The sequence below is a fragment of the Balaenoptera physalus genome (assembly GCF_965194825.1).
Source record: "Balaenoptera physalus genome assembly, chromosome: 15".
NCBI classification, from domain to species: Eukaryota; Metazoa; Chordata; class Mammalia; order Artiodactyla; family Balaenopteridae; genus Balaenoptera; species Balaenoptera physalus.
Genome location: NC_138894.1, coordinates 52,182,671 through 52,200,118, shown reverse-complemented (window position 1 = coordinate 52,200,118; position 17,448 = coordinate 52,182,671). Strand labels below are relative to the sequence as shown.

General features: G+C 47.0%; 1 protein-coding gene across 4 annotated transcripts in view; it reads left to right on the top strand.

Annotated features, from left to right (window-relative positions):
• The window catches only part of SPTBN1 (spectrin beta, non-erythrocytic 1), a 194,132-nt gene that overhangs the window by 130,083 nt on the left and 46,601 nt on the right, over positions 1-17,448 (top strand). For all 4 annotated transcript variants that reach the window (XM_082426220.1, XM_082426221.1, XM_082426222.1 and 1 more), the window contains 6 exons: positions 6,540-6,713; positions 10,540-10,631; positions 11,876-11,956; positions 12,343-12,458; positions 16,187-16,299; positions 17,097-17,284. In XM_082426220.1, coding sequence (XP_082282346.1) covers positions 6,540-6,713; positions 10,540-10,631; positions 11,876-11,956; positions 12,343-12,458; positions 16,187-16,299; positions 17,097-17,284 — 764 coding nt within the window. The remainder of the gene's footprint in view (positions 1-6,539; positions 6,714-10,539; positions 10,632-11,875; positions 11,957-12,342; positions 12,459-16,186; positions 16,300-17,096; positions 17,285-17,448) is intronic.

Below are 17,448 nucleotides of genomic sequence, written 5' to 3'. Positions count from 1 at the left end.
ACTGATTTTTGATTAAAAGGCAAAAATAGAAGCAAGTATCCATTGCTCTGATATACTGAGACCAGTAGTGTCTTTTCTCTATTTCTTCTTCACCTAAACGAGAGATCAGGAGGCACTTTAGAATTCACCTTGCATGCTAGTGAGTCTTTCACCCTCCAACACATTGGTTGTATTTTATAGCTGGAAGGGACTTTAGTGGCCACTAAGTTAGATCCCTTTATTTCATAGGTCCTGTAACTGAGAGTCAGCAGCCGTCAAGCCCATCCAGCTGGCATGTGGCAGTCGGCCTCTCCCAATTCCCAGGACTGGTGTTCTGTCTACCCTGCAACCCTTGGAGAGCTGTTGCTCCAGGTGGCTTCAAGGTGGCTTTGGATACTCATGAAGAAAATCAGAGGGAGTGGGGCTTAACCAGGGTAGAAGAGTGGCCCAGCTCCCCAGGGTCCTCCCAAAATACCCTGCCAGGAATCCTCCTTTATGTCTTCCTCTTCTATTCAAGGAGGCTAAAAATGGCTCCAGGAAACATTTGCTTTTTCTTTTCCATCTCTAGACTCTGACAAAAAGCCTGCCATCGTGATTACTCCACAGTTCTGCAAATCCTGATGCCCCACAGCGTGTAATCGATCCAAACTCCAGGCTGAGTGACAGTCGGGGCAGAGCCATGGGGTGGGGGGGCGGCATCCAGCCCCCTCCTTCCTTTCTAAGGGCCTTGGGCCCACTTGGCGAATTTGCCCAGGACCACACCGCTTCTCACGGGCAGGGCTCAGACTAGCTGCTCTAATAAGCAATCAGGAATATATTGTCAGTTTCTGGAGGTTGGCTATTTAGCCCTGTAATTCCCACTCCTCCTTTGGAGTTGGAAAGAAGATGGGTCTGGAGTAAGGCCCAGATGGGTTGGAGCTGTGGTTGATAGAGATTTGGGACTAGAAGGGACAGAAGGGACCTTGGGAAGGGGAAACAGGAAAAGCGCCCGCAAGACACAGGCCCACAGGCCCTGGTGCGGAAGAGCAGGGACACTTGTTAGATTGATTTCAAGGAGGATCCGTAAAAATCGGCCTTTCCTCAGAGGAGCCCGCGCCTGCGGAGCCCCCCTTGCTTGAGTTGCACGCGAGTCTGGTATTGAAACTTGCCTCCTCCTAAGTGGCATCTCAAACTGCCCCATCAGAAAGGACACAGAGGACAGAAATGCTCATGTTGCCGTGGGAACGGACCTGTGTCGCCCTAGGAACTTGACAATAATTAATGGAGACGAGACAGGGAAGGTTCCTTTTCTCGGCAGGGCGAGCCACTCTTGGGGCGAGGCTTGTGTTTATCCCTGAGCGATGCACCCCTCCCCCAGTTGCTCGGTGTTCAGTTCTCTCCATTGTTATCTCTTCTTCCTCTTGAGAAGATGGAGGTTGAGTAAAATAAAAATAGCTCTTTTAAAAAAAAAGGAAAACTGTCTGCCAGATGGGAACCGAGCCTCGTAATTTCCTTTCACGTAGACGTGTGTGTGTACTGCCCTTGGTTCCCGGTGTAGCCTGAAGAGGGCGCGCTCTGGAATCCCGGCTCACCGCACACCAGCCAGCCGCGCACCATCACCTCACCCCTCTAAGCCGGCATGTTCTCATCTGCAAAATGACAAGAATAATAACAATTATTGCTGTGCAGTGTTAGTGTGAGGATTAAATAAATGTAAACCACCTAACAGATAGGTTAACATAGTGGCACAGGAAATGGCAGCTAAGAATTTTTAGATCTTGGGAGTTTTGCCGTTTATATGACCCAGTGTGTTTCAGTGTATATAGTTCTGTGCAGTCATTAACCCTTCTAAAATAAATTCCCTGTAATGATTGCCCCCTAAACTTGCCCAGGTACCGTGCCTTAAAACACTTCAGAAGCCCTCTCTGAAGCAGATACAGCATGAGTTTCAGGAGTTGGTATTCTTGAGTTTTAGTCTTGATTCTTACTCCCCCCTCATTGTGCTACCCGTACGTCATCTAATCACGCCACATCTGGTTTATTCTTTTGGTTTAAAAAGGGGTTAATATGCCACCAAAGATGAGTGAGCTTCGATTGAGATGAAATGTGGGAAAGTGTTTGAAAAACAGAGAGAGGTATAGTGAGGCAATGAAGCAACTTTCACTGCACAACATTTAGCCTAGTTTGAATTACTAGCTGCACAGCATAATAGTAATATTTAAAATATCCCTGTAAATCGTGCTTTCCAGCCTTGTTTCCTAGTAAGCTCTGAGTCATAGAGGTCTTACTGTGTATAGAGGCCTTAAGTGTTGAGGTTTGGGTGTTTTCACATCCTCTCCGCTCTCTCGTCCTATCTCCCCTCCCTCCAGGCAGCAGGCAGTCATAAGTTTTCTCTACCACCTTTTCCTTTTATTTCTGTCCAGAGTTTAATTTGGGGTGTCAGGATTAGAGGAGTAATATCATTACCATTATTTGGGGGCACATTCCCTTCTGGTATTAAATTTGCCTTTCAGTTGACGTATACCAACTTCTCTGCCTCTCAGTGGGAGAGTTCTGTCTAGACCCTGAACATTTCCTGTTGTCTAACAGAGAGGTGTGTTATTTCTAAACAGTTTGAAGCCCAAGTGGCATGGAGAGGGGGAGCCCCCTCTTTTAAGTAGAATCGTTGGGAGGAAAATCCTTGAGGCACCCCTGTTGGTAGACACGCTTTGTGGGTTTGAGAACACCATAATCATTAGTTCACCATTTCATTTATGTAGCAGCCCTTTGAGATAATTATTCATATTATCCCCATGTTATGGATAAACAGACATTTGAGAAGTAAGGCGCTGATTGGCTAGAAAGTGGGGAAATTGTAACTTAAATGTGGGCATTTTAACATTAGCATCATCTTCTACGCTGAATTGCCCAACAGAAGCATATACAGAGATCTGGTTTGTTCATGTTTTATGTTTTAAAAGATATAAAGGCCAGGAGCAGTAGGAAAATTAAAAATAAAAAAGCTTTAGGGGGAGAAGAGCAGAGTATCATCCCCCCGAATTTTGGTTTGATTTTTGGGAGAATTGCAAAAAAAAAAAACCAAGTGGGGTGAGGGGGTCTCCTGAAAGTTTTCCATTTCCTCTGACTTTTGGAAATTGGTGAGGTTTGTTTTTTAACCATTTGAAGAAGTCTGATCATTTACCCAAAGGTGTTTCTCTGCCGTTTTTATTTTAGTTCCTTCCTTTGTGTTCCCATGCACTAGTGTTTCTGATGGCTGGTGCTGGAGGGGACTTACGTTGTGTCCAGGTCTGGGGTGAACCATCCTCAGATCCCACCTGGCATGGCCACTCAGCATCAGCACGGCGTCCCTGCCACGTGGCGTTGGGCTTTTCCAGCCTGCAGGAAAGCGTTTGGACCCCTCTCGCAGCCCTCCCCCTCCCACACCCTTGCACCCCATACTCACGTGGAAACGAACACACAGTCGGCTGGGATTTTGTAACGAGAGAACAGAGGCTTGAGCGGTGTCTCACACACGTTTGAAGTTGAGTGTTTTCAAGATAAAGTCTAAAAGGACCAACTGTAGTTACACCTGCTGCAACCTGGGAAGGTCCTGACAGCCCCCAGCCTGTTCCTTGTTCTCCTGCTGCTCAGGTCCTTCTGTCAGATGACAGAACTAAACAATTTAGTAAAGAGTTTGATGTCCTTTATTCAAGGGGACACAGTCCGTGGACAGAGGAGTGCCGTGCCTCACAAGTGGTGGAGCATGTTTCCTTAGGGATTTGGGGCGAGAGCAGGTTTCCAGAGGTTAGAAAAGGGGCAGCGCGGGAGCAGGGCGTGACTGGCTAGGAGGTTGGAGGTTTCCTTAGGAGGCGAGCGGGTCCTGTTTTCTGGGGCGAGGTGAGCTGGAGGACTGGGATGGGTGTGTGTTTGGGCTCCTTGACAACTGTTTCCCTCAAGGGCAGTCCGACTTAGGTTTGTGACGTGGGCCGAGCCACTGGGGTGGCCTCTCTTTTGTGGGTCCTGGTACTCGAATTAACTTTACCAATTCTAATTCCATCCACACTGTTCCTCTCACGCTCAGTTAGGACATAACCTCTTCTGGCCTCGCAGATACCTGCTGCCATTAGGAGAATGCTTCCGTCCCTCTTGCTCTGCGGTCCTGGGCGTATGGTGCCTGACACACGCTGTTTGGTCACAGGCTCACTGGTCAGGGCGCAGGCATTAAAGAGACGAGAGGAAGAGGCCTCCGTAGAGCAATGAGAAATGTCAGGAGCCCCTGCCCCAGAATTCACATGCTTCCTTAGAGGCAGTTAATCCCCACCCCTCGACTTTGAACAGAGTTTCAGCAGGAGCCACCTGGACACGAGAAGAACAAGGGACCGCTGTGGGTGGTCACTTTGTCAACCTCAAGAAATGACCGCTGATCCAGAGAAAATGAGAAGAACCGAAAGCTGGCCCGCGAGAACCGGGTGCAGAGTCTGGGGACTTCTCCCCCGAGGGCTCTGGGCACACCCCTCCATCAGGGCCATCTCCCCTGTTAGGAGGGGACCCAGAGGAGGAGGCTGCTGGGCGCGCCTTGGAAGAGGGGGGGCTCCAGTGTCGGCCTCAGAGTGTGTCTACACAGTCGCTCACGGAATCCTAGATGGAGTCCACCGCTTTCTGTTTTAAATATCTGACCTTTTTCTTACCTCGCCATATTGCTTGATTTTGATGTAATGTTATCACTTGACGTAACATGAATAACAAATCCTAGCATTTCTGACATACCTGAAATGTATTAGCTGTGACGTTTCTGAGAGAGGATGCCTTTTTGCGGGGGGTGGTGGGAGGTTGTAAGTAAACTCTTATAATGCAGACTTCCCTCGATGCCTGCAGAAGGATTGGTTCCAGGACTTGCCGCATGTACGGAGGGCCGACTGGAGCATGAAAAGCTTGACTTTTAGAGACATTTCTTTTTCCATTGCTATTATTTGAAAAAATCTGCCACTTGTGGTAAGGCCTCTGGCCATAATCTTATTTCCTCGGGGTCAAGGCACATTCTTCTATGCTTGCCAGTCCTTTTTTGTAGAAGAGAAAGTCGAGAAAAAAATAACATAATCTGAGACTGGGTACTTAACGTGGTCACTTGTTAGCCAAGTTATCTTCTCTTTACATGTTTTCCATCTAGCACTTAACTGAGGATCTCAGCTACAGAGGGTAAAGTGGGAAGCAGGCAAGACCTTACCGTAGGACTAGCTGCCGCCCACACCTGCGTGTGCCCAGGTTGCTGCACACCTGGCTGCCTTTCCTCTGTGAGGCCGGCTCATAGCACACACCGTTGCCCAGTCCATCTGTGGGCGTTCAGGTCACTCCATGTAGGCCCTGGGTGCTGAACCAAACCAGAGGCCACCGAGGATATAGCAGGCATATAAAGCATCATCCCTGCTCTCAAGGCAGTAGTCAAGTTGGAAGTAATAAAAACAACACATATGAAATAACAGCAAAAATATAAGATATGTGATTAGTTCCTGAACTCTGTGGTCCAGACAGAGACCACAGACGTATAGGTCTGGGGGGGGAAGGGGAGACCTGTGAGAACTGGAATGGTTGGAAATGACTCTTAGAAGGAAAGATGTGCCTTGACCTGAACCTTGAAAGGTGGGTAGGGTACAATGAGTTGGCTGAGGAGGTAGGATGGCAGCCAGGCCAGGTTCATCTTCTGGCCAGGGGCGTGTGGGCAACCTGGTGGCAGCTTTGTGGAGTAGTGAGATCAGCCTGAGGTGCAACCTCAGCTAGAAGGGGGAGTAACGGGCGACAGAGAGGAGGGTGGGAAGGATGGCGGCGGGCAATGGAGGCATGAGCTTGTTCTTGACACAGGAGATGATAGAGACCCGTTGAAAATTTCGAGTGTGTGTGTGTGTGTGTGTATCTTTACCTATTGCTTTGTTTATTTAAAATGCTCACCTTGAAAATGCCTTTTTTTGATTTTGATATAACTGATTAAAAGGAATAGACATTTGAGGTAGTCAAATTAGACTACTCTCATATTTTTTTTTTTTACTTTATCCTTTCTTTCCAGTAAGTCACACCCTTTTACTCAACCCCCCTCCATCATCCTCACAAAACCAGCACTTGAAAATTCCGCTGATTGGGTGGAGTGTCCCCCCTTTTTCATCTTGAGCCAACCTTGGGAAACGACCCGAACCAGCAGGTGGCAAACCTGTTTTCACGTTGAAAGCAGCCAGAAAGTCCTCAGAGGTGTTTTCGCTGTGCATCTGCAAAAATTATATGGATGGCAGTAGTAGCTCTGAAATTCTTTATGAAAACTGGGTTCCTTTTTCTCTTAAGCTTCCAGCTTCTGTGCCCATTTGTAAATTGTGTCACTTCCATGATTAAACAAAAACCTCTGAAGAGTGATCGGTTACCATCCCTTAAGTAAACTTTTCTAAGGCTGTTAGATAAACTCTGTCCTTGGACTGAATGAGCACGTTTTTTTTTAACGTTTTGGTATGGGTCGGAAAGCGCTGCATGAATGGGCGCGTGTGCACTTTCTGGGCTGTAGTTCTGAGCTGGTTTCTGCCCTCTTGGATGATCTGTTTCCACCTTCTGCTCATCTGTTTTAGCCCAAACCCACCAAGGGACGAATGCGCATCCACTGTCTGGAGAACGTGGACAAGGCCCTTCAGTTCCTGAAGGAGCAGCGAGTCCATCTTGAGAACATGGGGTCCCACGACATCGTGGATGGGAACCACCGGCTGACCCTCGGCCTCATCTGGACAATCATCCTGCGCTTCCAGGTAAGGGACTTGGCCCGGCGATTCGGCCTCCCTCCTGGGTATGAGCATCCCTGTGAAACTGGCCTCCCCATTCCAGAGGGACCAGGAAGACCAGGTTGAAATGTCATCTCAGAGTCAGCTGTGCAGAGCGGCGGGTCACATTTGGCTGCCCTGTAGGCATGTGGCAGCTAGCCATATCCTCCCTCAGTTTTGCCAGCCCCTGAAAGTCTTGACTCTCCTGGCAAATAAGAGGGTTTCTGGGCTGCGTCTCAGCCCACCACTTCGCCGACACCTACTGTAGACGTCTGGTGTCTGCTGCTCAGCGTTCGGGAGCAGAGGTGTAAGGGTGTGGTCGATGCTAGTTTACTACCACTAGACTGTGTGAACTTTGCCAGATTGTGGCATGCGTCATAGAATATCTTTAGACGAAGCTGCTTAGGATCATGGCACACGCGTGGGCTCTGTTTTCACCTTCTCCTTCTCCTTTGGATGTGAGGAAGCAGTTTTCAGGGGGGATGTGCCAAAAAGCCTTCTGCTTGTTTGAATTGATGACGATTTTATGGGTTTGTTATACCCGAGGGAAAGGTTCTAAGTATAGGAATACTGTAAGCCAGAAGGTGCTCTCAAGGTCACTTTGTCCCGTTCCCTCACTTTATGAGGGAAGGGAGGAGCCTTGCCAGGGATCACACAGCCAGTCAGGGCTGCTGTGCGTGCTCCTGACCCCTTGGAAGAGAGCTCACAGCCTTTCTCGTCTGTGAAGCACCTCCGGCCTGATGACTGGTTCCTTCTCCAGGCTGTTGCTTCATGCCCCTGCTTTTCAGTTAAAATCTGAAATTCAGGAAACACTTCTTACCATGGCGTCAGGTTACCCTGCAAACAAAAGTCCGAACAGTCCTGTCTCCACTGTGGCTGTGTTCTCTGTATCTTCCCTTCCTGTTAAGCCCCTTTGATGAAGTTTGATTGTTTTTTTTTTTTCCCTACGTAAATAAAAATCTCACCAACAAAGGGCCATGTCAGAAATCAAATTATAGCTCTCTTTGTATTCTTACTAAAATGCTGAAATCAACCTCTAACCAATCGTTTTCCTTCTCGCTTCCCTCGGGATCGGGCAGCTCTAGTTCAGTGGTCTGGGTGGGTATGTGGGAGGAGGGAGGGGGTAGGGGACCAAACCAGAGCTGTACAGAGACACTCCCTGCATGGGGGGTTCCTAAGCCTGGACCTGCCTTGGGAAAGCCATTTACTCATTCAGGTTCCCTGGTCCCAGCCCCAGCGCTTCTAATTAAATAGGTGCTTCTAATTAAATAGGTCTGAGGCGGGGAACCACTGTGAAGGTGACATCGTTAGTGGAGATTTAATTGCAACAATCAGTGACTTTATTTTGCAAACAGAACTCTTCTGCAGGTTTCTGTCATTTAGTTCCTGAATGATTTGAAAACAGAGTGAATACCATTACATTCACTAACTATTGCTCTTGGCCTTAGGCCAACAGGACTCTCCTGGAGCATCGCCTCAGTTCTGTAGAGTAAAAAGTCCTATTTCTCTTGCCTTTGGCCTGTAGTAATCAGAGCGTGGAAGGGCGTCCTGACAGCAGCTTCTCTTGACAGCGGGTCTGTGCCCGTGGCGGGGAGCTGGCACACACAGCCCTTTCCAGGATTCTCCACATGAATTGGGTTGCGTCATTGACTAATTAGCTTCCTGCCAGCTTGCCTTTTTCTGTGCTTGAACCTGTAAATGCTGATACGTAGTTTCTCCCTTTCCTTTGAGGCTGATGTCACTGCATGGCCTGCAGGGTTGGTGTCTGACATGACCCCACCTCCCGCAGCAGTTTTATCAAATCATCCCCCGCTCCACAAACATGTATTGATTCTGCACCAGCCAAGGCCCAGCTCACATTCTGCGTCCTCCGTGAAGCGTCCCACGTATCTACAAAGATCTCTCTCCCCACCGCCCCCCAGCTCCTGAATGTGCAACCTTGTCTTACATTTCCTCTGTGTGTGTGTGTGTGTGTGTGTGTGTTTGTCTCCAGAGTCCCCAAGACGTGGCCTGCCCTGATGTGTGTAGCAGGTGTGCATTAAATACCGATGATGACAGACAGGTTTTATGCTGCTTTCCCTTAAAAGAGAGTAAAAGATGGTGTGAGAAACTGGAATGAAAGTTGTCGAGTTTGCCTAGTCCACATAGGGAGCTGTCTTCACTTCAGAAGGGTAGATTTTGTTTCTAAAAGAACAAGTCTGGAAACAGATTCCCTTCGCACTGAGGCATAGGAAAGCTGACGGGGGTTAATGTGTAAAATTCCACCTGCCTTTCTTGGTGAGTCTGTGTCTTACTCCTTGAGCGAAGGTTATTCTTGCCCACTGTTTGGAGTTTGGAGTTTATGCAAGCTCAGACTTCACTTACAACAGTTAAAAATGCAGAATTTTTTTTAGAAGTGTAATTATTTCAATTTCTAGGTGTTTTTCCTAGTTGAAAGTTTCTAACTTTTTAATCTTACATGTATGTATTTTATCCTCCTCCTACCTCTTTCTCTTAAAAAGAATTCTAGGGCGTGTTTCTAGATTAAATGGAAAGACCTTTGACAGGGGCCAGGACAGGGAAGCTTGGAATGGTTAGAGCTGAAAGAGAGGCCAACACCCTTTCCCGTGACTCCATCCCACATTTTATCATTATAATCAAGGAACTAAAGGCAAAGGGGTATTTAGAGCATTTGTTTAAAATCACGTAACTGGTAGGCAGCCCGTCATCCAAAGAGCTGACGTGTATGGATCCTTACTAAGAGCCCAGCCCTTCATACTTTGCATTTGTTCAAGTGTACAGCAGCGCTCCGAGATAGCCACCCCTCAGAGGGGAAGCCGAGGAACTCGCCCAAGGACACGCAGTAGGTGGGGGAGCCTGGATTCAGACCCAGAGAGTCTGACTTTGGTGCCAGTAGACCAGGCTCTGTGTCCTGTTGAGAATCAGCGGCCTCTGAGTAGCTGATGAATACAGGCTGTCTTAGTCCATTCAGGCTGCTAAAACAAAGTACCACAGATTGGGTGGCTTCCAAACAATAGAAATTTATTGCTTACGGTTCTGGAGGCTGTAAGTCTGAGATCAGGGTGCTAGCGTGGTCAGGTGAGGGCCCTCTTCCGGGTTGCATACTTCTCATTGTGTCCTTACATGGTGGAAGGCGCTAGGGATCTCTCTGGAGCCTCTTTTATAAGGCACAAATCCCATTTATGAGGGCTCTACCCTCATAACTTAAGCATCTCCCAAAGGCCCTACCTCTTAACGCCATCACCTGTGTGGCTTAGGATTTCAACATAAGAATTGGTGAGGGTGTGGGAGACAAACATTCAGACCATGGAAGCACAGCATTTAAGGGCACTCTTTCTCTGAGAGTTTGGGTCAGTTTTCAGGAGATGGTGCACGCACTGTCCTCATCAACGAAGGACTCACTCACCCTGGTGTAAAAAAATCTTTGGTTGTGAGAAAACAAACGGTATTTTCCTAGGGTCTGCTGAGGTTCAGGGTGTACCGTATGCACCACTGTTCTAGCTTGTAGTTGGAGAAGACGGGCTATGTTGGGGGTAGAAATGACCCCTAATAGGTTCTTGGAAGTCAGGCAGGTAACTAGTCTTCACTTCAGTCTTATCTTTGTGCAAAATAGAGAACCTAGTTCTGGTTGGTGTTTCTAAGAAGTGAACCCTGGCTTCAGAAAGCAGTTCTCATTGACCCTCGGAGTAGGCAGTCTGCAGGGCTAGGTGTTGATCTAAAGTTTACTCTTTATGTATATGCAGACCTGTTCTTCTGTGGCTTTCATTAGGAAGCTAACGCATCTATTGGTCTAATATTTCTTTGTAAATCTTAGATCCAGGATATCAGCGTGGAAACTGAAGACAACAAAGAGAAGAAATCTGCCAAGGATGCATTGCTGTTGTGGTGCCAGATGAAGACAGCTGGGTGAGCACGAACTCAGGGGGTTAGGGGCTGCTTCTCCCAGGACTAAGTTCTACCAGAGTCATCACTTACAAGGTGTTGACGAGTATCTTTTTCCACCACTTCCATTGAGACGTCTTGTTGACTCGTAAGTAGTTGATGCGCTGACATTTCAGCTAGCTCTCAGAACAGGAGTTGATTTATATCCTGGACCTGTCATTTGCACAATCAGTTTCCCTCTGTTTATTAAGGAAGTTCCAGAGAGAAGTTAATCTTGAATTTTAAAACCCTGAAACCATGTTTAAGAATCTCATCCATGATATTTGTAAAAAGTTGTGGGTTTTCTCCTCTCTTTAATTTCTGTTGCTTTGGGAAGCTCTGTGCATTAAACTTAAGGGTGGGTGGTCTTTGTACGTTTTCTCAGTTTCCCTTTCTTTTATTCTCTCATTGAAATTTCAGTGAAGATATTTTTTAGAGAATCGCATCTTGCTTATTGCTCACTGAAACTGTCGGAGCTCCTAGGTACTAATTGAGAATTGGTTTTGTACCACGTTAATTTTGCACCAAGTCAGGACTACTTGGAGGACAGATGTAACTGTAATGGACATGATCAGTCAGTGGTAACTATGGAAACCATAAAGAGTGTAAGGCTTAGTAAGGGGATCAAGTTAGGAATGAACTTTTAATCAACCACAGGTAGAAAGTTATTAATAATCAATGTGGTGTAGAGTAGCTGATTGACTGTGGGTAAGTTTCAAACATAGGGAAGTGTTTCAGGGAGGTACTAGATTTACAAAACTTCATCCAGTTCAGTGGGATAAGGAAGAAGGAGAGCTGAGTGTTTGAACAGGTAATCCCAGCTACTTCCTCTCCCGGAGTGCCTTGTGAACTTGGATCTTGGTGTCTGCAGAGTTCTGATAGCTGTGCTGGGGGCGTGGAAAGCCAGTGAAGCAGGGAGACGTCAGAGGCATCTAGTTGTGGTCACTTTTTTCCCAGTAAGCCTGGTGTTTTCAGTGGAGGACGCAGATCACAGATCGAATTACCAAGAAAGAAAAGCCATGTGGACGTGTGTTTTATTCTTATTTTCCAACAAGGAGAAGTTGAGGCGGATCTTAGCTTCGATTTGATTGTCCTTATTGATATTCACTGCCCGACATTTTCGCAGTGCCTACAGACTTTTTCTTTTTTTTTAAACACTGTGTTTAGCAAAAGCACAGACCTTTATCTGATAATGGTGTCACTCTTGTCTTGTGCCTCGTGTTTGTTAGGTACCCCAACGTCAACATTCACAATTTCACCACTAGCTGGAGGGACGGCATGGCCTTCAATGCACTGATACACAAACACCGGTGAGTCCTTAGAGGTCATGCTAACAATTTGGGGGTGGAATGTTGACATCCTTGTGTAGCAGATCTGGGTGACTTTCAGTCCTCATGTCCGTTGCCCTCGCTGTTGCATCACAGTGGAAATTCCTGCCTTCCCCGTGAGGAAGGTGAGAGAGAATGTGTAAATTCTCCCAAACAAAAGAAACAAGTTCACCCATTCTCTTCCGTTCTCTTCATAAACTTTGAGGTTGTTTATTCAAAAATCGGGTTTCATTGTTTGATGATTAACTAATATCGTAGGCTTTTACTCTGCTAAGTGGACACTTTTGGAGTAGTAATCGAGTCCCATGGGTCACACGGTGTGTTTTCAAGCCACGGTTTCTGTTGTGTTCCACTGTTGTTCTACACAGGCCTGACCTGATAGATTTTGACAAGCTAAAGAAATCCAATGCACACTACAATCTGCAGAATGCATTTAACCTTGCAGAGCAGCACCTCGGCCTCACTAAACTGTTGGACCCCGAAGGTAAGGACTCAAGGGGTAAAAGGTGGGACTGTCGGTATCTCTTGCACTGAGGGGTAAATATAAAATCTGCTTTGTGTCAGTTTGTTGTATTCATACAGTGTGCTTTGGGAATTATCTAAGGAAGAGGAGTTTAATTTTGGTGTGGGAGTTACTTGACGATTTGTGTAAAGGATTACATCTGAAAAGGCCTTGAAAGATGAGTATGATTTAAACATGTGCCAGAGGAGAGGGCAGGGCAGGCAGAGGGATCTGTGTGAGCAAAGGAACCAGGAAAGAGGAAGGTGTGACTGGGGACTAACAGTTTATTGGGGGTGGTGTTAGCGTGATGTTGGGAAAAATACAACTGGAAAGGTGGGTGGGGGCCCAACAGGTTACAGTCTTTAGAGGTTATTCAGCAGGCAGTGGGGAGTCATTGAAGCCCCCTAGCCTCTGTGCTCAAGGAAGAGAACCTGCCTTAGGCTCTCATACATGCTTGTTGACTGGCGTTCATCCCACGGTGGCAAGAGCGTGGTTTGGCCTGGGTAGAGATAGGGGCAGGGGCCTCCTTAGGAGACTGTGCAGTGTTTGCTCCTGAGCAAGAAGCGCTTCAGTGAGGAAGGTGCACCCGGAACGTGTGGGTGGCAGAAGGAGTAACACGCGCAGTCCCTCCTCGTGGCTGGCTGCTTGGCGGCCCAATCTCTGCACAGAACCAACCTCTCTGCTCTGCGGATCCCTGCAGCAGGACCCTGAAGACTGACTGCAGGTGACATGGAGCAGACCTGTGTGGGACAGTCCCATAGGTTGTAAATCCCTTGCTTACCAAAATCCTAACTGTAGGCTTCATCTTAGCATGAGCTATCACAGGAACGTTTTCTGATGTCGAGAAGCATTTAAAACGTAAGAGGATTTGTTTGTAGGGCTGGAGCTTTTTAGACCCTCTCAGCTGTTAGCAAATATTAGAGAGAAAAAACTGTATGTGAGTGAAAGTTTAAAGCTCTTATAAATATAGAACAGGAAGTTGAACTCCCCAAGGGCAGATCGAGGTCGTGAGGCTGCCAGGCAGGCGTCTTGCTATTTTCCAGTGCATCAGATGCACTGATAGTTTCACTACAGGAAGCTGAGATAAAATTATCTTTGTGCTAGCCCATTAAATGATTTCTCAATATAAACACAAAACTAAAATTCCTTGGACTGTGATAAATCTTTGTGCTTAACCCCTGCCTTACTCTGGAAAGGCATCCTGCCTGAGCCCAAGCTCTTTGTGCTTGGATAAAGAATCTTCTTTTTTTTTAATCACTATGACAAAAAGAAATTTAATAAGTTGCTCATTAGTTACTCCTTCTAATCACCACCCACTACGAAAAGGGGATTGATGTTCCCCAGATCGTTCGAAGACAAGGAGCTAAAAAAAGCAGTCGATGTCACTTACTCTGTGGGTTTGATCTTGATTATTAGTTGTCCTTAGCTGCTGTTAGTTGTCCGGTGCCCCAGAAAGCATCAGTTAAAATAAAATTGTAAACAAGTTAAAAAAGGTTTTGCTTGCTCACTCTTTCCCAGTTATGTCGACATTTTGTGTTTATTAAATTGCATACAGGGATGGCATTTTTTCCTGGCCTTCCTCCAGTTCTGTATCCATGGGGCCCACTTTGATGGGGCCAAACAGACACAGGAGTTGGCCACAGGGGCCCTGGGGTGGGAACAGTAGCTGTGGCCCCCACTGCCATCAGCCGCCTCAGTGACTCTGGGCAGGGAGCTTTCCCGCCCTGTGCCCTGGTAGTCAAGTCTTTAAAACAAGAGAAACAACCTGCCTCACACAGGGCTGCCAGGAGGATAGAAGTGAAGGCGCGTGTGCGGATGCACATTGAAAAAAGAGCCCCATACGTCAACAAAGAGCCATCTGTGTGTTCTCTCCTCCGTCTGTCCTGAGTTGAGTACTTCCCTCAACGTTGCCATACCCCGAAGACTGACCACCTTCATTCATTTGCTCCCTCCCTCGATAAATATTTATTGGCCACCCACCCTGTATATAGACAGCACGTTAGGAGGTGGGGAGGCACGGTGGCCCAGGGCTTCCCAAGACTGGGTTCCTGCCTTGGAAACTCAGTCTTGTAAGACTAATGAAATGTGCATAAGTAATCATAGGACCTGGCAGAAAGCAAACCATAAACAAAGCCCTTTAGGGAACAGAGGAGACAGTCGTTCCAGCTGTAGGGATCGGAAATGGCTGTGTTGGAGTGGTGGCTTCTGAGCTGGACCTGAAGGGTAGGAAGAAGGTGGTGTGCTGGGGAAGGCCCTTTCGGACAAAGGGAGGCTGTAACCGGAAGGAATATTGGGAATTGAGGGGTGGTAAATAGTCCAGTTTGGTTTAGATCTATAGTGCCTTAGAAGAACCAGTAGGCTGTAGAATGAGAAATGTCTAGAATGGCATTTGGCACTTAGAGGAAGCTTGATAAATATTCGATGGATAGATGGAAGGAAGGGAAGGAGGGAAAGAAGGGGCAAATTGTAGAGGCCTTTGGGGTTTATACTTTATTTTTCAGGCTGCAGGGCACTTCTGAGTAATTTGGGCTTGGAGGGAGCTGTGCTTCACAGCTGTGCTTCTGGAAGATCAGCCAGGCACAGTGTGTAAAGTGAATCGAGTAGCAGGGAGACCCAGTGAGGAAGCCATTGCTTCAGGTCTGGTTATGTGACCGTGAGAGCTGGACCCGAGAGTGACAGTAAGGATTCCATAAATAGAATCAACAGGTCTCAGACCCGGTGACTAACTGGATATGGGTAACAAGGAGATAAAGATGTCCATGGACTCAGTGGCCGGGAAAGATTCTGGTGCCACTGGCAGAAATAAGGACCACAGAGAAACACAGACCAGCTTAGGGGTCGGGGAGGCAGGGAGGTGAATGTGGTGTGTCTGGGTGGTAACCACATCACTGAGATATCTGACTCAGTTCTTACTGTGTTCTTCATTTCTGTGTAGTAGTTTTGTATATATTTTGTCATCTCAGTAGCCTGGGATCCTCTAGAGAAAGGATCATGTCTGTTAAGACTTTTATGTCCTTCTGTCATACAGAGTGAAGTAAGTCCGAAAGAGAAAAACAGATCCTGTATGCTAACACATACATATGGAATCTAAAAAAAAAAAAAAAGTGGTTCTGATGAACCTAGGAGCAGGACAGGAATAAAGACGCAGATATAGAGAATGGACTTGAGGACACGGGGAGGGGGAAGGGTAAGCTGGGACGAAGTGAGAGAGTGGCATGGACATATATACAGTACCAAATGTAAAACAGATAGCTGGTGGGAAGCAGCCGCATAGCACAGGGAGATCAGCTCGGTGCTTTGTGTCCACCTAGAGGGGTAGGATAGGGAGGGTAGGAGGGAGACCCAAGAGGGAGGAGATATGGGCATATACGTACACATATAGCTGATTCACTTTGTTATACAGCAGCAACTAACACACCATTGTAAAGCAATTATACTTCAATAAAGATGTTAAAAAAAAAAAAAAAAGACTTTTATGTCCTTATTGCAGTAGAAGGCACTTATGAATGTTCATATAATAAAAGAGCCAGGGAGGTGATTTCATCCCTGTTAGTTAACTTTATAATTAACACACTGATGGCAGAACTCTCAAGCCCAAAAAATGAAGATACAGGCCTGTGCAGTGCTGAGCAGCTGTTCCGGGTTGTTCCTGCTGCCTGGGTGGCGGTGCCGTGAGCAGAGTACTGAACAGAATCTTCTCTGGGTTGCAGATATCAGTGTGGACCACCCCGATGAGAAGTCCATTATCACTTACGTGGTGACTTATTACCACTACTTCTCAAAGATGAAGGCCTTGGCTGTTGAAGGAAAACGAATTGGAAAGGTGAGCTCACACCACTTTTGTAAGTTGTGAGACGTAATTAAGGTTCGCATCTTAATGTGCCGCCACCACGCACTCAGACGTTTAGCTATTGGGAGTTCGTGGCAGGTTCTCCACACGGCAGGGAAGTGGGCAGCAGCCTCTCGATCCCAAAGAGTAACAGGAGGCAGGAGTGGTGGGTGGCTAAAATACTGAGGAAGGGATTTCAGGGGGATCTCAGACCCAGAAACACCCCTCCCCTCAACCTTGCCAGAAAATTGGGTATTGAAAATCTGATTGAGTTGCCTGATGTCATGGACGTGAAAATCCTACTTACCACGCTTGGAAAGTCCTCATCAGTATTACACTTTTTAAATTTTTTTGTTTGGCTGATGTTCCCCTGCCATATATTTCAAAACAGCAGATCAGATGACATTGTCTTCTCCGTGCAATGGAATGGAAAATTCATGGGCATTCATGGGACAGGACCAAGCGAAATAGAGCCCTTTTTGTTCCTGTAGGAATTTCAGAGCTGAGGTGTCAGGAGTCATTCAGGATCTGAAACCCTTTGCCTGGGGGTAGGGAGGTTACAGAACCAATTACAGTTGAGTTAAGTTGTCATTGCTCACAAATGATAGCCACGGTCTGAGTGCTTATTAGCACATGGTTCTTGGAGTTTTAAAAACTCTTGTGCCTAAGTCTCATAGAACCGTTTCAGAGCCAGTGCTGAAGTGTGTGCGGGCTCCCATAGGGCTGCAGTCATGTCTCCCTTACGTAGGGATACGATCTTGTTTTTCCATTTTTCTGACTCTTGTTTACAGGTGCTCGACAATGCTATTGAAACAGAAAAAATGATTGAAAAGTATGAATCCCTTGCCTCTGACCTTCTGGAGTGGATTGAACAAACCATCATTATTTTGAACAATCGCAAATTTGCCAACTCGCTGGTTGGGGTTCAACAACAGCTTCAGGCCTTCAACACCTACCGCACTGTGGAAAAGCCGCCCAAGTAAGATGCAGAGTGTAATGCATTGCCCTTCTTATGGGGAGAGAGGTGATTGCAGCCGCAGACCCCCGTTTTCTGACTTGCATGGTCTCATCTCTCAATGAATGCCTCTCGCCAGCGGCCTGTCCTCCTCCTTTTAATCTGAGCCTGTGTTGCCGAGATGTATT